At 58.3% G+C, this 23,897-nt stretch overlaps 1 protein-coding gene across 4 annotated transcripts in view; it reads left to right on the plus strand.

Moving 5' to 3' along the window:
• SEPTIN9 (septin 9) overlaps positions 1-23,897 on the plus strand; it is a 128,639-nt gene that overhangs the window by 44,953 nt on the left and 59,789 nt on the right. For all 4 annotated transcript variants that reach the window (XM_038741979.1, XM_038741976.1, XM_038741978.1 and 1 more), the window contains one exon: positions 7,516-8,190. In XM_038741979.1, coding sequence (XP_038597907.1) covers positions 7,516-8,190 — 675 coding nt within the window. The remainder of the gene's footprint in view (positions 1-7,515; positions 8,191-23,897) is intronic.

Raw genomic sequence — 23,897 nt, forward strand, 5'->3', positions numbered from 1 at the left:
GATCCGGTCCCAGCCCGACCTGGGGCTCGACGTCTGAAGGAACAAGGATGGGTAGCTTATCCTCATTTCACCGATGAGGAAACTGAGGCCAGAGAGGCCAAGTGACCTGCCCGAAGTCCCACAGTGGTCCGGTGGCAGAGGCGGGACTGGAACCCAGGTTTGCGGCCTCTGGGCTCCAGCCTCATCCCCCGGGGTCCCGCGGCCTCCATCCGGACCCTGACTCGAGTCTTCCTTGCTAGTGGCCTGATTTCTCCCCGCACCTTGTTGGTGTCTCCCCTTTGCCCGTTCGCTGAAATATTATTATTAAGCACTTACTGTGTATCAGGCGCTGTACGAATGCTGGGGTAGATGTGAGCAAATCAGGCTGGACACAGTCCCTATCTCATGTGGGGCTCCCAGTCTCAATCCCCATTTTCCAGATGAGGTAATTGAGGCCCAGAGAAATGAAGTGACTTGCCCAAGGTCACACAGCAGGCAAGTAGCAGAGCATTAATTAGAACCTACAACCCTCCAACTCCCAGGCCCGGGCTCTATCCACTATGCCAAGCTACTTCTCGAATGACGGAGGTGTTTTGAGGAAGCCTCTCCCTCCAGCCCCTCTGGAAAGGGGCCCAGCATGGCAGAGTGGGGAGGGGTCCCGGGGACGGTCGGGGGTGGTGATAATAATAATAATAATAATAATAACAATAATAATAATAATAATAATGGCATTTGTTAAGCGCTTACTATGTGCAGAGCACTGTTCTAAGCGCTGGGGTGGATACAAGGTGATCAAGTTGTCCCACATGGGGCTCACAGTCTTAATCCCCATTTTACAGATGAGGTAACTGAGGCTCAGAGAAGTTAAGTGACTTGCCCAAGGTCACACAGCAGACATGTGGCGGAGCCGGGATTCGAACCCATGACCTCTGACTCCAAAGCCCGTGCCCTTCTCCACTGAGCCACTCTGCCGGCTGTCCGGGCTGGGGTGGAACCCGGCAGCGCCAGGGGAGGTGGGAGTCTGGCCCCTGGGCGGGCTCCTCTGCCAGGGTCAGTGATGATCGGCAGGGCTTCAGCTGGGAAGGGCCCAGGCCCGGGTCAGGGCTTATCTGGCCGAGAAAGGAACTCCTCTGGGCGGCGGAGGAGACCCTCAGAAGAAGCTGAAGTGGGGAGCTGGGGGAGACCCAGAGAAAGAATGAGCGCCCACCGGGAAATACCACGGAAAATGGGTTTATAATAGTAACGGTAGACGATGATGACCGTCAGCTCAAAATAGTTCAGTCTAACACGGTGCCTGTTCCTCACGGGCTACCGAGAAGGATTCTTCCCGACGATTCCTCCAATGGGAAGAGGAGCAATGCGGCCTAGTGGATGGAGCCCGGGCCTGGGAGCCAGAAGGACCCAAGTTCCAATCCCGGTTTGGCCACCTGTCCGCTGTGTGACCTAGGGCAAGTCACTTCTCTGGGCCTCGGTTCCTTCATCGCTAAAATGGGGATTAAGAGTGGGAGCCCTATGTGGGACAAAGACCGTTTCCAACCTGATGATCTTGTACCTGCCCAGTGCTTAGTAGTGTCTGGCCACTTGGAAGGGCCGTTGGCATAACTTGTCAGAGGTGATTCTTGGGGACTTAGTCCCGGGGCCCAGGGGTGGCAGGCCTGTGAGGTTGCCCCAACACGGCTGGGTCTGGGGTTACGTTGATCGGTCATATTGACTGAATGCCTACTTGGTGCCGAGCGCTGTACTAGGTGCTTGGCAGATTCCAAGAGCGTTAGTAGACAAGATCCCAGTCACCGTACCTCGTTCTCACCTGTCCCGCCATCGACCCCCGTACCTGGAATGCCCTCCCTCTGCCCATCCACCAAGCTCGCTCTCTTCCTCCCTTCAAGGCCCTACTGAGAGCTCACCTCCTCCAAGAGGCCTTCCCAGACTGAGCCCCTTCCTTCCTCTCCCCCTCGTCCCCCTCTCCATCCCCCCATCTTACCTCCTTCCCTTCCCCACAGCACCTGTATATATGTATATATGTTTGTACATATTTATTACTCTATTTATTTTACTTGTACATATCTATTCTATTTATTTTATTTTGTTAGTATGTTTGGTTTTGTTCTCTGTCTCCCCCTTTTAGACTGTGAGCCCACTGTTGGGTAGGAACTGTCTCTATATGTTGCCAATTTGTACTTCCCAAGCGCTTAGTACAGTGCTCTGCACACAGTAAGCACTCAATAAATACGATTGATGATGATGATAATGATGATGATCCCAGTCCTTACGGAGCTTCCAGTCTCCTGGATGCAGAGCACCGGGGTAAGCGCTTGGGTGAGTTCAGTACAGTCAGTAGACTCCATCCCTGCCCTTGAGATGCTTGCCGCCTAGCGGGTTTGATCAGACTAGGGCTGCATCTTTGTCTGTCTGGAGATGTGCAGGGCGGGCAAGAGCCCCACCCGGGCGCCCCAGCCCCCGTGCCCATCCTTGGGGTCTGGGTGGCGGAGAGGGGTGGGGCACGGAGCGGGAACCTGGAAGGAGCCATAAGCCCGGCCCGCCTTTCGGACTCGGACTCCGACTTAGGGCCGAACCCTGGCCACCCGGGATCACCCCCTCTGTAATTCAGGCCAAATCCATCTGCAGGGCCCCCCGGGGCCCCAACGCCCCAGCCGCCTGCTCCCAATGGCTTCTGGCTAATTGATGGTGGGGCCTCCGTTGGAACTGGGAGCCCCTGGTATTTGACTCTTCACTTTTGGAGGGGACAGGACGGGGCAGGGGGGCGGTTGTTTTCTTCACGGTCTCCCCTCCTGTCTACTGCCTCCGCTCTGGGAGGTGGAACTGACCGTGGGATAATTTTTTTTTTTGATGGCATTTATTAAGCGCTTACTATGTGCAAAGCACTGTTCTAAGCGCTGGGGAGGTTACAAAGTGATCAGCTTGTCCCACGGGAGGCTCACAGTCTTAATCCCCATTTTACAGATGAGGTAACTGAGGCCCGGAGAAGTGAAGTGACTTGCCCAAAGTCACACAGCTGACAATTGGCAGAGCCGGGATTTGAACCCATGACCTCTGACTCCAAAGCCCGCGCTCTTTCCATTGAGCCATGCTGCTTCTCCTAGAATTCAGACCCTTATTTAAAAAAAAAAAAAGCAGCTGAGGGTATCATATTGATTAGACTACGAGGCCAGCAGTCATCTCAGCCCCAAAGTGAAGGAACTTGGGGAAGAGCTGAGCGCTTTTCGGTTCAGAGGCTAAGACCGAAATGCCGGGGATCGGCTTGAAGTTGGAACAAGGAAGGGTGGTGTTTAATAATGTGTCAGCGAGGCCTAGTGGAAAGAGCCCGGGGCCAAGAGCCAGGACACCTGGATATTCAGCCTCCCAGGAAGGTGGTTTCCTCGCCTGGGAAATGAGACTGAGACCTGCTGTCCCACCTGGCTAGGGCTGGGAGTCTCTTCTGGGACAGAGAGTGGGTCTGATCTGATGATTTTGCACCTACCCCTGGCGCTTAGCACAGGGCTTGGCACGTAGTAAGCACTCGATACCGTCGTCGTTACGGGCTTCGGGGAAGGGGCTGCGCTTGTCAGGCTTCCCCGGGCCTTGCCAAGAAGTGGCCTCAGGTCAGGCGCTGCGTTTTGGTCTCCGGGGTCTGGGGAAGCAGGCGTTTCAGGGAGCGATGGTCTCCGGGTGACGGTTCCCAAATCCATCAGTCCGTCGTATTTATTGAGCGATTATCATGTGCAGGGCACTGTGCTGAGTGCTCGGGAGAGTGCAACACAACGATATCTTCATGGGGCCCGTGTGCCCAGCGGCGGCTGATGCCCCGATCCCGACTCCCTGGGGGGCTGCTTCCGCAGGCCCACGTGCTGACAGGCGCTGGCGAGAGAGCAGCGTCCAGTAAGGTTACCTTGGAGGCCGGGGTGGGGTGGCTGCCTGGGGGGGTGGAGGGGAGAGTTCATTTGCGGAGCCTGTAGGAAGGTGGTCCCCTTCAGGGGATGTGTGAACATATATGTAATTTATTTGTTATACCTGTAATTTACTTATATTAACATCTGTCTCCCTCTCTAGACTGTGAGCTCACTGTGAGCAGATGGGGCCCTACCAACTCTGTTATATCGTACTCTCCCAAGTGCTTAGTACAGTGCTCTGCACACAGTAAGTGCTCAATTAGTATGACTGATTGATTGAGGTAGGGAGGGTCTGAGTTTGTGGTGTGGGCTTCTCCCTGACCCCGGCAATCTCCCCGGCAACGTATTGCAGTCATCCTCCGGAGGGGGGGACCAAGAGGTCAGGGTCCATCCAACATCTTAGAAAATTGGTGAAAATGACCAGGCAAGACCACCCCACCCACCCTCCAGCTAATCTCCAAAGAGGAAACCCCATCGCCCGACAGATTGGTAGTCAGTCACTGACCGGGCGAATCGGCAGGTAGGTGAAGTTAGGGTGGTGGGCGGGCTGGTAAATTTGTTCTTAACCGCAAGGCTATCCGAAGGGTTTCCAGGCAGACGTTGAATACGCGTCTCCTCGCCTTTCCATGGCTAGGCAGGAGTCTTGGAGTCCAGCTGGGGGCTTGTGGCTTCTTCTTCTGCACCGGACATCACATTTGGGGTTCCATCTGTGACCAAGAAAGGAGAGGGCCAAGGTCGCAGCTTCAGTTGTTTCCCAGGTGACCAGGAGACACCCCCACGGGGTTTCCCAGGGTTCTTCTGGAAAACAGTCACAGAGGCCCTGCTCTCTCATGCCTGACTCACTGACAGCCCAGCATCTCACTCTCCCATAAGGTAGCGAGCAGAAGCCTCCCGGCGCTTGCAAATATCCCGTGATCGAATATCTTTCTCCCCTCACCCCGTGGCCCCCTCCAACCCCCTGGGCGAGTCATGTGGTCCGAGGTCGCTGTCACCTCGTAAATAACGAAACTGAAATCCACTGGTCCCAGCGAATCCAGGCTGGGCCGGAGGGGAGCCTGGTTCCCAGATGGTTCTTGCCTTTGCCCTGGGCCGGTGATGCCAGTGACTGAACCTCAGGGCCCGGTCTCACCCCTCTAATTCCCAGCACTCGGTGACCTGCAGTGACGTGTCCGTCGGATGCAAAGAGGAAGCAGGATTTCAGATATGTGTGGGGCTGAGCCCAGCACTCTGGGAGGAGCAATCAGAGGATGGATGGAGGGAGGGAAGAGGGGCAGAGGGAAGGAGAGGAGAGAGACGGTCTCTGGGCAAGGGTACCTGTCAGCCTGACCTTGCTGCTCTCCTGTCACGGGGTCAGCTCCAGGCTCACCTCCTGGCATGTGCTCTGGACCCCTGGGCAGAGGTCAGGCCTAAGCTGAGCGGCGGGAACGGGGTTGGGGTTGCGGGCAAAGGGATGCTTTCTTGACACCGCCTTGTCCCGCTGGTCCCGTGCCGTCCTACAAAATAGGGAGTTGCAGACGAGACCGAGGCTAGAGTCGGGGCCTTCCCTCGAGGTCCCGGGCTGGCCAAGAACCGGACCGGAGCGGGGCCTCCTCCTGAAGTCCCGGGCTGTCCGAGAATCGGGACCTGAGCCGGGGCCTTCCGCCCGAGGCCCGAGATCCTGGGCTGGCTTGGAGCAAATCCCCTGCCCCCACCCCCGTGCCCGTATTCAGGCCTTCCCGGTGGCCTTGCTTTGGATTGAACTTTATCGAGCGCTGGCTTCCCCGAAGGAAGCCGGGAGCCGGGACCGAGAGGGGCACGCGCCGTTTGCTGACTTCCCTTCGCTTGGCTTTCTTCAGCTCCAGCTATTTTTAAGTCCTCTCGTTTTCTCTTTTGGACTGCTTGGCTTCCTGAAAGCCTTCTCTCTTCCTCCGTCCCTCCACTCCCCCCACCAACCCTCCCCCCTCGCCGCCACCCGGCTCCTCTGAGCGCCCTGGCCCAGGGAAGACTTTCGACAAACAGGGAGATAGGCTCAGGGGAAGGCCGAGGACGGGAAGGGCGTGGGGAGAGAGCAGGCAATCCTTCCAGTCGGGCTGGGAGCTCCTCGTGGGGCAGGAACTGTGTCCCACGGGATAACCTAGATTCAAGTCCAGCACTTAGCACGGCCTCTACTAAGTGTTTCACCAGGTGGTGATTAAATGTTCCAATCCTGTTAGGGGCCTCCAGCTGTGGGTGTATCCACTGAGGGCTGAAGAGGAGGAAACCCAGAGGCTTAGACTCCTCTCCCGTTTTTGAGAACCCACTGGGCGCCAAGCCCCGTACCAGGCGCTTGGGAGCACGCACGTCTTCTGCTTTGTGTGCTCCCAGGTGTCTCGAACAGCGTGCCGCACTCTGTGTCCCCCGTACAATAAAAGCAGGAGACTCCGCTCCTGACCTTGAAGAGTGGACAGTTCAGGGCAGGAGACAGGAAGGCCTGGGTTGTGTCTGGACAGTAAACATAAGAAGTAGGGGAGAGAGGGAGAGAACACACACGAACTGGTGGAAACAAAAGGAAGCCCCAAAGGAATAAATAAACGGAATAAATAAATAGAGCGCAATGTAATAAATAGGCAGATTATGCACATGAACAAAGAAGGTGGCTTACGATTGCTCAAGGGAGGCCCTAGGACTGGGAGTTGGAAGACCTGGGTTCTAATCCCGGCTCTCCCAATGGCCTTCTGTATGTCCTTGGGTAAGTCACTCCACCTCCCTGGCCTTCTGTTTCCTCACCTGGAAAATGGGGAGAAGACAGATTGTGAGCCCCCTCATGTGGGACAGGGCTAGCCTCGTGTCTACCCTAGCACTAAGCGTGCAGTAGGTGCTTAGTGCTTAGTAAATGCGGTAATGACACTGGGATGGCGTGACTGTGGAGGTGAGGATTAGTCAGGGAAGGCCTCCTGGCAGAGGTGGCTTTTTTGGAGGCTTCAAAAATGTAAATGGGGGTTGGGGAGAGTTCCAGGCAGGGGATAGGGAGGTTACAAGGGAGCATCGTCGGTTCTCCCCTCCAGCCCCCCGGGGCCTCAGCGATAGTCACGGAGGTGGGCTCGGGTGCCAAGCGGCAGGTGGCCGACGGAAGGGGTGGGATACCGCCCGTAGCGAAGTTAGCGTCTCTGTGGGGGTGTGATGTGGTCCTGCTGGGGCATTGAGAGAATGTCGGAGATGTGAAGGGGAGAGTCAGAAGTGTGGGATGGTCCTCGTCGGGTCACTGGGGGAGAGAGTCAGGGATGGAGATGGGAGAGTCGGGGTTGTGGGATGGTCCCTGCTGGGTCACGGGGGAGAAAGTCGGGGTCGGAGAGGAGAGAGGCGGGGGTGTCGGCTGGCCCGTGTTGGGTCCGGTGAGGGGAGAGCCAAGGGTGTCGGAGGGACCACGTTAGGGTGGGAAGAGTCAGAGACCGAGAGGGGTGTTGAAGGGTCATTGGTAAGTCACCGCAGGGAGGGAGTAGGGTGGAGAGAGCTAGGGCTGCCGAGTGGTCCGTCGTGGGAGGAGAGAGGCGTGGAGAGGGGAGAGTCGGGTGTTGTGCGGCCTGCGTCGGGTCACCTCAGGGACAGTGGGGGGGCGGAGAGGGGAAAGTCGGGGAAAGGGTCCGGTCCCCGCGCTGACCTGCCCTCCCCCCTCTGCTGTCCTGTGTTCCAGCCCTGAAGAGGTCCTTTGAGGTCGAGGAGGTCGAGGCCCCCAACTCGTCCAGCCTGCCGCGGCGGCCCCAGCCCCCCCTGCTGCGCACGGCCGTCGCCAGCTCCACGCACAAGTTCCAGGACCCGGGCGCCAAGCCCCCCGCCGAGCCCCTCGGCCGCCATGTGGACGTCCCCCATCAGAGGTCCCCCAAGGCTGCGCTGAGGCGGGTGGAGCCCCCCGGGCCCAAGGCCGCCGAGCCCGTGTCCCGGCGGACAGAGATCTCCATCGACATCTCCTCCAAGCAGGTGGAGGGCGCCGGCGGCGCTGGCCTGTCCCGCTTCGGCCTCAAGCGCGCCGAGGCGCCGGGACACCGGACGCCGGAGCCGCCTCCCCGCAGGACGGAGATCACCCTCGTCAAGGCTGCGGAGCCGCCGGGCCCGCGCAGGGTGGACGCCCCGGCCTCCAAGATCCCCGAGCCCCTGGCCCTGTCGCGCAAGCCCGAGGCTGCCGACGGGGCCGCCAGGAGGGCCGAGGCCCCGGCCCCGGCCCTGAAGCCGTCACCCCCGCCGCCGGAGGGCCCCGCCCCGCCCGGACGGACGGCGGAGAACTCGGACCCCGGCCCTACCGTGCCATCTCAGCCCGAACCCAAGCCCCAGGCGCCCGTGGAGCCCGAGGCGCTGCCCAGGCGTCACGAGGGTGAGTTGCGGGGGCTGCGGAGGGAGGCGGGGCGGAGCGGACAGAGGCAGGGCTGGCTGTGGGGGGCCGCCGGCACGAGGCTGATGGTCAGGGGACTTGGGGGCTGGGCCCGGCCCGCCGGGCGACCCCGACCTGGGCGCTTCGCCTCTCCGGGCCTGCTGTCAAATGGGGAGAAGATCCCTGTCTCCTCATCTCCCTGGGTGGGATGAGGGGCTGTGTCTTGTCGGGTCATTCCCCTATTCTGTGGCCTGACACTCGGCACGCTGCCGGGCCCAGAGTAAGAGTTGAACGGAAGGCACCGTTTGCTGATTGTCTATTATCGTCGTTATCGATCCGGCCACGGGCGTGTCCTGCCTTGGGCTGCCGTTCGAACCGGGTCCGGGCAGCTCTTGGATGCCTTGCGGGCCCCGGGCCTGAGCTGCGGGAGTGGAAGCTAGGCGGGAGGCAGGCTCAGAGCGTCGAGAGGAACTCTCCCCACTCCCTCAGCGGCAGGGTGGGGGACCCGCCGGCTGCTCCCCCAATTTGTAACGGGGGGTCCAGAAGGCTAGCTGGCTGTTCCCCTTCCTCACCCAGGTCCCGCAGCGTCTCTTCTAGTCTCCAGGGCCTCGGACTCTGCTGTGCCCCGCGTCCCTTGCCGCCTTGCCTCCGAGGCTTCCTGTGACTGCCCGTCCTGCCCCTTCCAGCCCTTGAGGCCAGCACTGGTCATGTGGGACCGCGGGCGACCTTGTGTCCCTGAGTAGGAGAAGCCCGGAGGCAGGGGATTCCCAGCAAGCACAGGGAGTCAGGGGCACAGCTTCCTCTCTCTCAGCGGCTCTCGTCAGTCACGGCCCGGGTTACGTTCCGGGTGGATTTCACCTTCCTGCGGTGGCTCTGGCAGGGTGGTCAGCCCGGCTCGGTCTGCTGGGATGTGGCCCCACCGCCCCACCCTCAAGGGCCAATAACCACTCCTGGGGTGGGGGAGTTGGAGAGGAACCGCTCGAGACCACTCCCCAGGTTCTCGTCTTCTCCCCTCACCCTCCTCCAGTTCATCTCTGTCCCATCCCCTTCCACCACCCCCTGCCACCTCAAAACACCCCTTGGCCCAAACTGCCCCATCGCCAGCATCAGCATTGGGACAGGTCGAGCTCCTGGCTTCGGAGCAACGGTGATGGGCATCTGTCACGAGTCGACTTTGTGCAGCGCTCTACCGGGCTCTGGAAAGGTGGTACCCGGAGGGGAGAGAGGCCTTGGCCCCCAAGGGACTCCGGTCTAAGTGTAAACTGGGGAGGAGGAAAGAGGAGGTAAAAACGTAAATGCCAGGGGCGACGATCAATACAGACCGGCACCGTGTCGGGAGGAGGGAGTGGGGGCAGTGGTACTTGTGTGGTGCGGTGTGGTGGGTCGGAGTTGGAGCGCCGTCTTCGGGGTGCACCGTCCCTGACCTCGAGGAGTTTATAACATCTCCTTCCCTTGGACGGACCTTCCCTGGGTGGGCCGCTTCCTTGGCTGCTGCTTGGGCCCTGCTTCCTCGCCTCCGGGAGGGGAATCGGCTCCTCCCGGCCCTCGGCTACCTGGCCCACGGGGGCCCGGGCCCTCCTCTGGCCTGCCTGCCTCTGTGGCTCTGCTCTACAGTGGGCTGCTGCCAGGTCCTGCTCTGGGGAGCAGCAAGGAAATGGGGGGTCTGGAGAATGGGGACCACCCCAGCCCACCCCCATCTTTCCTTTCTTAAGAATCCCTCTCCACATCTTCATGCACCCAGCCTGTCCCCCCAGTCACCCGCCAGGAAAGTGGGCACCTCTCCTGGCCCCGTTCTTCCCCGGGGTTACCGGCCCCCCCCAGGCCCTCAGAGAGATCCCTCCCGGGAACTTGGAGCCTGGCCGCCCCCGCCGCCCCCCGGGAGCCCGACTCCAAGGGGCTGCCCCGTCTCTGGGCTTTGGGCGCCGCCAGCCCACGCAGGCCGAGCAGACTTCCTTATAAGGTGGCATCTTCCGAACTCCTGGCTCCCTGGACCGGCCGCTCTGTTATCTCCGGACGGCCGGGAGACGCGGTGGCTGTGGAGGCGGCCTCTTCTGCCTTCTCCCTGCCGGGCGCCGCCCAGTGACCAGTTGCTGGGCCAAGTTCGGGGTTGGGAGACTCTGGGGTGATGGGTCAGTCAGCCCGGAAGGCCCCCTCCGCCCGGCCCCGGCGCTGTATTCCTTGCCCGCGGGCTGGGGGACCCTCAGGAGGGTGGGCCTGATGCCCTGGGCACCTCCGAGAGACGTCGTGCACCCCGGAGTCACCTTGGCCGACGTAGTCTCACGAGGGGCTCCGAGGATCCGAACCCCGAGCCCCACGCGGGACAGGGACTGGGCTCGGATATCGTCCCCTCCCAAGCGTTTAGTGCAGTCCTCGGCAGCAGTAGGCCCTCAGTAAATACCATCGATTGATTGATTGTTCATCCCAGAGTCACCCCGATGCCCGGCCCATGGTGGGGTTTTGAGGAAATGTCGCCTGGGACGCCCTCTGCCCCCAGGGCCCAGCCCACCCTGCTTGCTGCTCCAGCTCCTGTGCCCGGGGAAACTCGGGGAGGTGTGGCACCGCCCAAGCAGCCGTGGCGGGTGGTCAGCGGCAGCCGGAGTCCGAACGTGGAAGCCCTAGTCATCGTCCGCCCCCTGCCCCAATCCCTCTGATTCCCCCTCACCACACCAAATCTCAGCTGTCTGCAAAGACCCGGGGCCTTGTGGGCACAGCTAGGGGTACGGTCCAAACCGCGGCCGGCACAATGCCCCGCTGTCCAGCGCCTGCTCCCCCCGCCCCTGACAGCCGGACCGGACCGGCAGACTCAGACAAAAGGGACTTTGAGGAGGCGAGAGCCGCCCTTGCATTCCATCCGAAAGCTCCCCGAGGGGGTCGGGGGGCCGGGGGTTGGGGGTGCCACCTCCCCCAGCTCCTCCCCCGCCCTCTCCCGCGGGCTTCTCCACCCCCAGCGGTGTGGTGCCCAGCTTGGCCATAGCGATCGGCGGGTGGGCGTCTGACCTGGGGGGGTGGAGAGGGTCAGAGTTGGAGGTGAGTGGAAGGGCCCCTCGGCGACCAGAAGCCCTTGATTTCAGTTTGACAAAGAGGCCCCCCCATCCCGCTCCGAGCCAGGCCAGCCCTGCTCTGTAAGTGGGCACCGGGGAAGGGGGCGAAGAGCGTGCCCACGTGGCTCTCCTGATGGGCACGGTGGGAAGCTGGAAGCCCCTAAGCCGCCCGTGGCATTTTTGGGAGGAGGCTCGGGGCTGGGCAGAGGCCAACCCTGACTCTGCCACTGTGGGGGCCACACTTCCCCAGCCAGCCAGCCGTCAGTATGCCCGCAGGCCCGGCCACCTTGTGCAACACCCTGGGGAGTTCTCGACTACTGGGACAACCATTCATTCATTCATTCAATCGTATTTATTGAGTGCTTACTGTGTGCAGAGCACTGTACTAAGCGCTTGGGAAGTACAAGTTGGCAACCTAGAGAGACGGTCCCTACCCAACAGCGGGCTCACAGTCTGGAAGGGGGAGACAGACAACAAAACAAACCGCCCACTGGGGCTTGAAGAGGGGCACGAGCTGTGCTCATTTGGGCTGGCAGTGGGACCCGGCCGTCTGACGCCCGTTTAAGCTTCGTGATGGGCCACCTCTTCCCACCAGCTCGCTTCTCAGTTAGTCAGTGATATTTACTGAGTGCTTATTGTGTGCAGAGCACTGTACTAAGTGCTTGGGAGAGGCCAAATAACAATCTAACAGACACATTCCCTGCTGAAAACGAGCTGCAGTCTAGAGGGGGAGACAGACATTAAATAAATAAAACTGCAGACGGCAGGGAGGGCCCCGGCGGGCGGGGAGGAGGGCACGAGCACCAACGCCTCTGTGCAGGTTCCCGGCCCCGGCCCCTCGGGCCTGAACCTCGTCCGCCGTTTCAGCGAGCTCAATAATAATAATAATGATGGCACTTATTAAGTGCTTACTATGTGCAAAGCACTGTTCTAAGCACTGGGGAGGTTACAAGGTGATCAGGTTGTCCCACGGGGGGCTCACAGTCTTAATCCCCATTTTACAGATGAGGCTCAGAGAAGTGAAGTGACTTGCCCGAAGTCACACAGCTGACAATTGGCGGAGCCGGGATTTGAACCCATGACCCCTGCCTCCAAAGCCCGGGCTCTTTCCGCTGAGCCACGCTGCTTCTCTAAGGACCCCAGCCTCACCCACCCAGCGGGAACCAGGGCTTCATCCCACTTTGCCAGCCCGCCGGGCAGACCTCCCGGGCAGGAGAACCGGACTGCCACGAGCCGCCGGGTGCCTCCCTTCTGGGCCAGCCCGGGGCCCCGAGGCCACAGGTGCCTTCCGCTAGCCATCAGTTAATGGCATTTACTGAGCACCTCCTGTGTACAGAGCGGTGTAGTAAACACTTGGGAGAGGGCAGCACAATAGAGTTAGTAGAGGTGATTCCTACCCTTAGGGAGCTTACAGACTACTGGGTGCTGTGCACTGATTCTGAAAAAGGGACTTAATCCCTGGCCTGTGTCTTGACTGGTCAGCTCCTCTGGACCACTCCGGGTACCCCCAGGCCCCAAGTTGCAGCCCTGCTTTGTTCGTGGTGCCTCATAGAAGAGGAGAAGGAGGAGCAGAGAGGAGCCCCCTGCCCCGGCTTCCCACCTCCCTGCCCCCCGGGCTCCGGTTACACCAGATGCTGCAGTGCTAAGCCGGGGCCTCCCTGATTCCCTCCCACCCGCCTGGTCCTCCCCGGGCCCTTCGCATTCCCAGCTGCTCCAGCTCTGCCGGATGGACAGACGGACGGACGGACAGGTGGGCGGCCCCGGGGCAGCCTCGAGATGGAACAGAGCAACGTGGGGGCGAGGCGGGTGGGGAGGGGAAGGTTTGGGTCCCTAGCTGGCCGGCGGTGAGACCCTGCTACCGTAGGCTGGGTAGCAGTGGCCAGAGGGGGTGGTGGGTGTGTATGGGTGTTTGTGTGTGTGCACTTGGCACACTTGGGGGGAAGCCCAGCCCTGCCCTGCCCTGCCCACTGTGACTCAGGGGTTTGGAGACAGACAATGGTCCAGACAAAGAACGCCGCTGTGTTTCTGAGAAACCTCTGCTGTCTTTGTGGATCCCCTAGCCCGGAGCCAGTTCCAGCCCTCTCGTCCCGAGAGTGGAAGTGGGGCGACCCAGCCACTCCCGCCCCCGAGGGGGTGGGGGGCACCCAGGGGCAGGGCACCAGCTGGCCAAGCCTCGGAGAGCTGTTGGAGAAATCGTTCCACTAGGGCCCCTTGGCAGAACCCCCAGGAACAGCGACACTGCACCCTCCCGCCCCCGTTTCAGGGTCCGAGTCGTGGTCCACCCCTCTGGTTCTTAGTGTGCAACTCTTCCCCACTGCCTGACTTCATTTAGGTCGGGCCTCATTTCTTTCTGGCCCCCAGTGGGATGTGCCCTTTCCCATCTGGGGGCAGCAGGGGGTTGGGGCAGAGCAGAGCGGATGACGGCGGAGCCTGTTCTGTGGGCAGATCTCTATCTAGGACTGGAGCCTCAGGTTACTTCCTGTTTTTGATGTCTGGGGTGGTGATTTCCTGGCTTGGGGGAACCGACTGGGTGAGGATGTGGGGGTCACTTGGCGAGGTGGGAGCCCCCTACCCTCTCCCCTGCCCACCCTAGCCTCACGCAGAACCATTTTTTATTCCAGCTCCCTGCAGAGGAGCAGTGCCCGAGGGGCCCATAGCGGGCATCACGGGCATAGTGCTGAGAGGTGGGGTGGGCCACTGGAAGGCACCCAGGGCCGGGGGGCAGGAGACTGGGGTTTTGGGCCCCTGGCTTGCTGGGTGACCTGAGGCAAATTGCTTACCCTCTCTAGGCCTTAATTTTCTCATCTGTTCAATGGATACAGTAGGCAGGGTAGCCTAGCCCAGGGCCGGGCACCACGAGGCCCAGTCCAGCTCCGGGCCAGCTGTTGGGCACGCCCAACCTGCTCTGTTTTTTTTTTAAGCTTCCTCCTGGCTCTGCGCAACAGGGATGAAGCAGCAACTAGGATGGAGAAGACAGCTACAAACCATCTTTATTATTATTATTTTTTTAATAGTAGTTGTTAAGCTCCTACTATGTGCCAGGCACTCTACTAAGCACTGGAGGAGATCTAGATAACCAGGTTGGACCCAGTCCGTGTCCAGTTTAGGGTTCACAGTCTTAATCCCCGTTTTCCAGGTGAGGTAACTGAGGCAGAGGAGTGAGGTGACATGCCCAAGGTCACACGGCAGACAAGTGGCAGAGCAGGAATTAGAATCCAGGTTCTTTTGATTCCTAGGATCGGGCTCTCTCCGCTAGGCCCATGCTGCTTCTCACCTGTCTTTCGGTTCCAGGGAGCCCACTGTTGGGTGGGGACTGTATATGTTGCCAATTTGTACTTCCCAAGCGCTTAGTACAGTGCTCTGCACATAGTAAGCGCTCAATAAATACGATTGATGATGATGAAATAAGAACCAGCTCGCAGAGCAGACATCAACGTGGTCGCGTTCCTCCCCTAAATCCCAGGCGACCTCCCCTTCATCTTCCTCCCGGATCCCTCCGAAGCTGAGGTCGTCCTTCCCCCCTCATCCTGACGCCTCTCGCCTTTCCTCTCCGCACCCATCACCCACTCCCCTCCCTTAGCAGGCGGACTCAGGCACGGCGGAGGCCGTTGAGGGGGAAGAAACGGTGGACTGATGGGGGTTTTGTGGTGGGGTGAGTTCGAGCTTCCCGGAGTTTGAGTCACCCAGCTTTGCTCTAGAAAGATGCCAAGCAAGCGTTGGGTGGTGATTTCTCCCAGTCAGTCAACAGAGGCGGGCTTCTTCTTCTTCATCATCATCATCATCATCAATCGTATTTATTGAGCGCTTACTGTGTGCAGAGCACTGGACTAAGCGCTTGGGAAGTACAAATTGGCAACATATAGAGACAGTCCCTACCCAACAGTGGGCTCACAGTCTAAAAGGGGGAGACAGAGAACAAAACCAAACATACTAACAAAATAAAATAAATAGAATAGATAAAATAAAATAAATAGAATAGATAGATAGAACAAATTCATATTCTTATTGGAATGTATCCCCATTACTACTAGATCAGGTAGGGGAGACTCTATTTCTTCTCATGCCCTAGCCCCCCACCCCAGTCAGCCGCAGGGTGGGAGCCAATCCGGTGGAGACTCTTCTCCTCTTATACAATGTTTACTGTGTGACCTTGGGAAAGTGACTTAACTTCTCTGTGGGACAGGAACTGTGTGGTCTTGTATCTACCCCAGAGCTTAGAATAGTGCTTGACACATAGTAAGTGCTTAACAAATACAATCATCATCATCATCAATCGTATTTATTGAGCGCTTACTGTGTGCAGAGCACTGGACTGAGCGCTTGGGAAGTACAAATTGGCGACATATAGAGACGGTCCCTACCCAACGGTGGCCCCGTGGGTGTTTTCCCACCGCGGGATGGTCCGTCCTGAGGCGGACTGACTTTTCTGGTCCACGGAGCCGGCTGCCTCGCTGGCTGGGAGAAGGGCGGCTGGGTGAACGGGCTGGTAAATGTGCAGAACTTCCAGCTCGGATGATGGACGTGCAGGGATTGCGGCAAGTCCCTGGGCCTTTCTGGCCTTCCTCTTCCTGGTTCCCCGCCCCAGCAGAGCCGGCCCTCGGGGGTTGGAGTGCAGGAAGCGCAGTCGAGCTTGGGGTTTTTTGGCCGACGCAGAGAGATACCTGGTTGAGCGGATGAGTGGGCTTGTGCTGTGGCCACCGCCCGGGGCCCGTGGTTTGGCCTGACATTCGTTCTGTCATTCATTTATTCATTCATTCATTCTTTTAGACTGTGAGCCCACTGTTGGGTAGGGACTGTCTCTGTATGTTGCCAGTTTGTACTTCCCAAGCGCTCAGTACAGTGCTCTGCACACAGTAAGCGCTCAATAAATACGATTGATGATGATGATTTATGCAGTCGTATTTATTGAACGCTGATTGTGTGCAGAGCAGTGTACTAAGAGGTTGGGAAAGTACAGTAGAACGCCCACTGTTGGGTAGGGACTGTCTCTATGTGTTGCCAGTTTGTACTTCCCAAGCGCTTAGTACAGTGCTCTGCACATAGTAAGCGCTCAATAAATACGATTGATGATGATGATGATGATAAACAGGGACATTCCCTGCCCACAATGAGCTTACAGTCTAGAGGGGGAGACCGACATTAATAGAAATACATAAATTACGGATGTGTACATACCCCCTTCCCTTCCCCACAGCACCTGTATATATGTATATATGTTTGTACATATTTATTACTCTATTTTACTTGTACATATCTATTCTATTTATTTTATTTTGTTAAGTATGTTTGGTTTTGTTCTCTGTCTCCCCCTTTTAGACTGTGAGCCCACTGTTGGGTAGGGACTGTCTCTATATGTTGCCAACTTGGACTTCTCAAGCGCTTAGTACAGTGCTCTGCAATCAATCAATCAATCAATCAATCGTATTTATTGAGCACTTACTGTGTGCAGAGCACCGTACTAAGCGCTTGGGAAGTCCAAATTGGCAACATCTAGAGACAGTCCCTACCCACCAGTGGGCTCCCAGTCTAAAAGGGGGAGACAGAGAACAAAACCAAACATACTAACAAAATAAAATAAATAGAATAGATATGTACAAGTAAAATAAATAGAGTAATAAATATGTACACACATATATACATATATACAGGTGCTGTGGGGAAGGGAAGGAGGTAAGATGAGGGGGATGGAGAGGGGGACGAGGGGGAGAGGAAGGAAGGGGCTCAGTCTGGGAAGGCCTCTTGGAGGAGGTGAGCTCTCAGTAGGGCTTACTGCACACAGTAAGCACTCAATAAATACAATTGAACGAATGAGTGAATACGCCAGGCACTGCATTAAGGCCTGGGGGAGATGCAAGCTAAACGGGTTGGACGCAGTCCACGTCCCGCATGAGACTCACCGTCTCAACCCCTGTTTTACAGATGCGAAACTGAGGCCCAGGTCACCCAGCAGACAAGCGGCAGAGCCGGGATTAGAACACGGGTCCTTCAGGCTCTCGGACCTGGGCTCTAACCAGTAGGCCACGCTGCTTCTCTGGTTGATGGATTGGCGCCCCCGAACTGGGACAACCCCTGTGCTCTAGGGACCCCGGACCCCAAGGCTTGGGGAGAGCCAGGTGGGTTGGTGCCAGGCGCCAGGGTGCCAAGGTGCGTGCCCCCGGTCCCCCCCGCCCTGTGCCCACCCTTCTCACTGGGACAACCTGATCAACCTGTAACCTCCCCAGCGCTTAGAACAGTGCTTTGCACATAGTAAGCGCTTAGTGAATGCCATTATTATTATTATTATTATTATTATTATTGGGCCACTCCCCGCTGGTCCAGGGACAGCATGTGGAGGGCAGACATGCCCCCTGGTGGCAAGACAGGGCTCTACCTTCTTTGACTCCTTCAGTCTCTCATCTTCCCTTAATAATAATAATAATAATAATGATGATGGCGTTTATTAAGCGCTTACTATGTGCAAAGCACTGTTCCAAGCGCTGGGGAGGTTACAAGGTGATCAGGTTGTCCCACGGGGGGCTCACAGCCTTCACCCCCATTTTACAGATGAGGAAACTGAGGCACAGAGAAAATAATAAATAAATGATGGCATTTGTTAAGCGCTTACTATGCGCAAAGCACTGTTCTAAGCGCTGGGGGGGATACGAGGTGATCAGGTTGTCCCGCGTGGGGCTCACAGTGCTCATCCCCATTTTACAGATGAGGTAACTGAGGCTCCGAGAAGTGAAGTGGCTTGCCCAAGGTCACACAGCAGACATGTGGCGGAGCCAGGATTCGAACCCATGACCTCTGACTCCAAAGCCCGCGCTCTTTCCACTGAGAAGTGAAGTGCTTCTCCCATAGTCACATAGCTGACAGTTGGTGGAGCCGGGATTTGAACCCTTGACCTCTGACTCCAAAGCCCGGGCTCTTTTCCACTGAGCCACGCTGCTTCTCGTCTTCCCACTCTCCTGCCCCCAGTCCCCGGGCCCCGAGTCTCCCCGGATCATCCTTCCTGCTGGGGGCAGGATGTTGCTTGGAGAAACCTGGGAATGGTTGCCCTCTCCCAGATCTGGAGATATGGGCATTAAGACTGTGAACCCCATGTGGGACACCCTGAGCACCTTGTCACCTCCCCAGCGCTTAGAACAGCGCTTTGCACATAGTAAGCGCTTAACAAATACCAAAATTATTATTATTATTTATTGAGCACTGGACTAAGCGCTTAGGAGAGGACAATACAACAATAAACAGACGCATTCTCTGCTCACAAGGAGCTTACAGGCTAGAGTTTGTTGTTACCAAATTGTACTTTCCAAGCGCTTCGTACAGTGCTCTGCACACAATAAATGCTCAATAAATAATAATAATAATAATTTCGGTATTTGTTAAGCGCTTACTACATACAAAGCACTGTTCTAAGCACTGGGGAGGTGACAAGGTGCTCCATAAATATGATTGAATGAATTCTCTGCCTTGTATCCACCCCAGTGCTTAGTACAGTGCCTGGCAAGTAGTAAGCGTTTAACAAATACAACAGCAGCAGCAAATAAGTGCAGAGGAAGCGGAGGGGTGAGCAGGGCTCCGGATTGCCCAAGGCCTCTCGGATCCGGAGCCGAGATGGTGGAGAAGGGAGAGGTGGGCCGCTCTGAGAGCCGGGGGCCTGTGGGAACCGGAGGCCACGCGGCCCGGGGAGCCGGAATGAGTGATCCGGGGCTGGACGGACCTAGAGAAGGTAAGAGTCCAGAGCCCCGGTCCCTAGATGAGGAAGGAGGCCGGGGCAGCGTGGATCGGCCACGAGGATCCCTTCCCAATCCCGGCCAGCTGGTTAGGAGTCGGACTGCCCCCTGGCAGAGCCCGGGTGACGGGGAGAGGAGGAACGGACAGGGCGTGGGGGGAGGCCTTCCCTTCAAGGCGGCTGACACGTTTGGCCTCCACTATTGGTTTCTGAGCAGGAATGAGCCTGGGAGCTGGGGGAGAGGGCGGGCAGGCCCGCCAGCGGGAGGTCAGGGGGAAGGGGCAGGGGGTGGGAGAGAGAGACAGAGCGAGCCCGGAAGCCCCAGCGTGTATGTGTGTGTGTAGGCGAGGTAGGGGCCAAACATGAGATCATCTGGAAAGATTGACAACTGCCCTAGGAGTCCCCCGAGGAAGGAGGCGGCCAGAGCTGGGGAGGGAGGTTTTCGGGAAGGGAATTTGGTGCTGCTGGGAGCTGCTGGGAGTGCCGGCCCCAGGGTTCAAGGCGGGATTGGTTCTGTGGGGCTGACGGACCGAGAGGGAGCCCTGTTTAAACGGCCGCCCCTCCTGAATCTGTGTACATAGGGAGCTATTAGGTTTTGTCCCCAGTCCAGCTCCCCTTGCTGAGCTTCCAGGGGTGGAGCATCCTCAGTGCTTGTCGGTGATGCCCCTGCCTCAAAGGGCCCGGGCGCCACCAGGTCAGGGCCTGTTCGCATCTTCTGACAGTGTATTGTATCGGACTGTCCCCGGCGCTCTGCCCACAGGAAGTGCTCAGGAAAAACCACTCATCAATGAGGGGACCCCAAGCCCGGTGGGGGCCGTTACCACTCGGAAGCGGACAGGGGGCACGGCACGGTAGATGCCCCCCGAATCTCCAGATCCGCGGCTACCTCTCCTCGGGGGGTACCGGCTCCCCGGGCCCTGACTGGACCACTTCCCAGGGCCTGGTTCTGCTGAGGGAGGGAGGCCAGGTGGAGAGTACCCCGTTGGTCCCCAATTCTGGGGGCTGTCAAGGTCCATGAGGGCTGACGTTTGGGGGCCTCCGGTGGGGAGGTGATGGACAGGAGTGCCCCCCAGCCACCGCCACCACCTCACTCCTGTCCCGGGGCTGTTTCCGATTCACTCCTGTCCCTGGGATGGAAACTCTCCACCTGCTTCTTGGTCGTCCTGACTCATGGGCAGGAAGGCTGGGCCGGGGGCCCCGGGGAATGGGCTTCCCGGCCCACGGTGGGGCTCCGCATTCAGAGAGGGGAGCCAGGGAATCCCACGCCCCTCAGCTGAAGCGGGGCCCTCCCAAGCCAGGGCAGGGAGTGGGAGGGCTGTCCTCCGTCCAGGAACCACTGAGCTCTCAGGGCCGCCGCCATCCTGTCCCCTTGACTCATTCCACACCTAAAGGCCCGTGCCAGCCAGCCCCACGGGAGCCACATTTAGCTGTGGCCCATTCTCAAGCACCTAGTACGGTGCTCTGCACAAAGTAAGAACCTAACAAACACCATAAAAAAATAAGGGGGAGGAGTCACTTATTCACACTTCCTGCCTCTCTCTGGGTTCTGTGGGCCTGAGTCAATCAATCAATCAATCAATCAATCAATCGTATTTATTGAGTGCTTACTGTGTGCAGAGCACTGTACTAAGCACTTGGGAAGTAGAAGTTGGCAATATATAGAGATGGTCCCTACGCAACAGTGGGCTCACAGTCTAGAAGGGGGAGACAGAGAACAAAACCAAACATATTAACCAAATAAAATAAATAGAATGGATATGTACAAGTAAAATAGAGTAATAAATACCTACAAACATATATACATATATACAGGTGCTGTGGGGAAGGGAGAAGGTAAGGCGGGGGTGATGGGGAGAGGAAGGAGGGGGCTCAGTGTGGGAAGGCCTCCTGGAGGAGGTGAGCTCTCAGTATGGCCTAGAAGGGAGGAAGAGAGCTAACTTGGCAGATCAATCAATCAATCAATCATATTGATTGATTATTGCTTGATTGATTGATTGAGTCAGGGAGACAGTGCAGGCTGCTGCTCTCAGCTGACCCCCAGGATCCCCCACACCCAGGGCTGGGGGCCAACCCGCCTTGGAACGCCAACCCCGGGAGGGCAGAGCAGCTCGGGCTCGGTGCCCCAGCTCTGTCCCGGGGAGACGAGATCCCAGGTGTAGCCCGGCTCGGGGGGAATGGGCATCTTGGGGAGTGCTTCGAGAGCTGGGTAATAATAATAATAATGATGATGGTATTTGTCAAGCGCTTACTATGTGCAAAGCACTGTTCTAAGCGCTGGGGAGGTTACAAGGTGATCAGGTTGTCCCATGTGGGGCTCACAGTCTTAATCCCCATTTTCCAGATGAGGTCATGAGGCCCAGAGAAGGGAAGTGACTTGCCCAAAGTCACACAGCTGACAAGTGGCGGAGCTGGGATTTGAACCCACGACCTCTGACTCCAAAGCCCGGGCTCTTTCCACTGAGCCACGTTGCTTCTCTTCTCAAGGTTTAGTTTAGGCTGTTACGGTGGTTAGTGAACGATCAGTGGTATCTGCCAAGCGCTTACTTTGTGCAGAGTTCTGTATTAAGCGCCTGAGAGAGCGTCATGCAACAGAGGTGGCAGACGCATTCCCTGCCCACAATGAGCTGACAGTCTAGAGGGGAGCACTTACTATCCACTAAGCACTATGCTGAGTGCTGCTGGGGTGACAAGATAACGAGAGCGGAAACCATCTCTCGCCAACATTGGGGTTCATTCATTCATTCATTCAACCGTATTCATTCATTCAATTGTATTTATTGAGCGCTTACTGTGTGCAGAGCACTGTACTAAGCGCTTGGGAAGTACAAGTCGAGTTTAAGAGGGAAGGACTTTTATTCCCATTCTGCAGAGGGTGAAACTGAGGCCCAGAGATGTTCAGTGGCTTGCCTGAGGGGGACCAGCAGTGGGACCGGAACCCAGGACTCGGGACTCCCAGCCCCATTCGCTCCCCACCCCGGGGCCGGCCGGCCTGGCAGAGAGTCTGCCTGGGAAGAGCAGGCCGGCTGCTAGGCCGTGGGAGAGTTGTTCTGCGGAGGAGGCCGGAAAGGGCAGGGCTGGCCGCGCGCTTGCTCCCCGTCCCCCCCAAGCCCGTGCCCCCCCAGGCCTGCAGCTCAGCAGGTTGAACCCCGGGGGCGGTGGGGGCAGGAAGTGGGGGCTGTTGACTCAGGAGGGAGGAACTCTTCCCCTCCTGCTCCCCGCCCGCCCGCCCGCCCCGGCCAGGGGCCAGGGCCACAGCAGCCGGGCTGCCAGTGGTACCTCCCCTCTCCCCTGCCCTTCCGGCCCACGCGGGGGAGGAGGGCAAGTGGTGGCCTCTAGCCCGCCCGCCCGGCCCGGTTCCCTCTGCCGCTTTCCCGTCGGTCTTCCTGACCGGACCCCGTGGCCCCCGGAGGCCCACTGAGGCTGTCGCTCTCTTGGCGGGAGGAGGGGGCGGCGGAGCTGCCAGAGCACCTAGGGCCCCGGGAGAGTCTGCCCGTGGTAGGGGTAGGCCTCGTCTTGGGAAGCCCAGTGCCCCATCTTTTTCTTTTGTTTTCCAGTGGCATCTGTTAATCAATCAGTCAATCAATTGTATTTATTGAGCGCTTACTGTGTGCAGAGCACCGTACTAAGCGCTTGGGAAGTACAAGCTGGCAACATATAGAGACAGTCCCTACCCAACAGTGGGCTCACAGTCTAGAAGGGGGAGACGGAGAACAAAACCGAACGTATTAACAAAATAAAATAAATAGAATAGATATTTACACGTAAAATAAATAGAGTAATAAATGTGTACAAACATATATACAGGTGCTGTGGGGAAGGGAAGGAGGTAAGATGGGGGGGATGGAGAGGGGGACGAGGGGGAGAGGAAGGAGGGGGCTGAGTGTGGGAAGGCCTCCTGGAGGAGGTGAGCTCTCAGTAGGGCCTTGAAGGGAGGAAGAGAGCTAGTTTGGCGGATGTGGGGAGGGAAGGCATTCCAGGCCAGGGGGGCGACGTGGGCCGGGGGTCGACAGCGGGACAGGAGAGAACGAGGCTTAACGGTGAGGAGATTAGCGGCAGAGGAGCGGAGGGTGCGGGCTGGGCTAGAGAAGGAGAGAAGGGAGGTGAGGTAGGAGGGGGCCAGGGGATGGACAGCCTTAAAGCCCAGGGTGAGGAGTTTCTGCCTGATGCGCAGGTTGATTGGTAGCCACTGGAGATTTTTGAGGAGGGGAGTAACATGCCCAGAGCGTTTCTGGACAAAGGTTAAGTGCTCATTATATGCCAGCACTGAAGTGGGACCCAGTCCACAACCCATCCGGGGCTCTCTGTCCGAGTGGACACTTAGACTAACCCTCCGTCGACGGGCCCAGCCCCGCAGGGACAACCTGGTGACGGGCCGTTCTGCCCCCGGCCTTCGGTTCGGCATCAAACGCCCCTTCCGGTCCGCCGTTTTCCCGGCCAGCTCCCCCTCCGCCGAATCCCACGGCCCGAAAGCAGGGCCTGTGCTCATCCGCGCCCCGGCACAGGGATGCCGACAGCTCTGGAGCAAGTCGGGGTGTCAGAGACTGCCCCCCCAACCCCAGGGACACAGGCGGCAGCTCTCGAGATTCCACAGTGTTTTCTGAGGAGCCTCTGTGGGGGTCACTTGTTCCTCGCGGGTTGTCAGTCACGTTTTGGGGTCGGCTCAGGGTGTCCGGGGTTCAGCATCCCCCGCAGCCCCGCCCGCAGCCGAGGGAAGCGCTTCCTGTAGCTGCCGGAAAGGCCGGGGTGCCAACCGGCTGTGGGATCAAGCGGATCCGTGTTTAGACAAACTCCGGTTGAACTCGCTTCCTCTTGCCTCCGAGCCTTCTGGGAATTGGAACCGGGTTGGGGGCGGAGGGGAGGGAATGACCTCATTGCGGTGTATGTGGGGGGGTTTCTGTCTCCCCTGGTCTCAGCCCTTGGGGGGCAGCTCTCCCATCCCCAAGCACCGGATGGGG

The sequence above is a fragment of the Tachyglossus aculeatus genome, unplaced genomic scaffold (assembly GCF_015852505.1).
Source record: "Tachyglossus aculeatus isolate mTacAcu1 unplaced genomic scaffold, mTacAcu1.pri SUPER_34, whole genome shotgun sequence".
Taxonomy (NCBI): domain Eukaryota; kingdom Metazoa; phylum Chordata; class Mammalia; order Monotremata; family Tachyglossidae; genus Tachyglossus; species Tachyglossus aculeatus.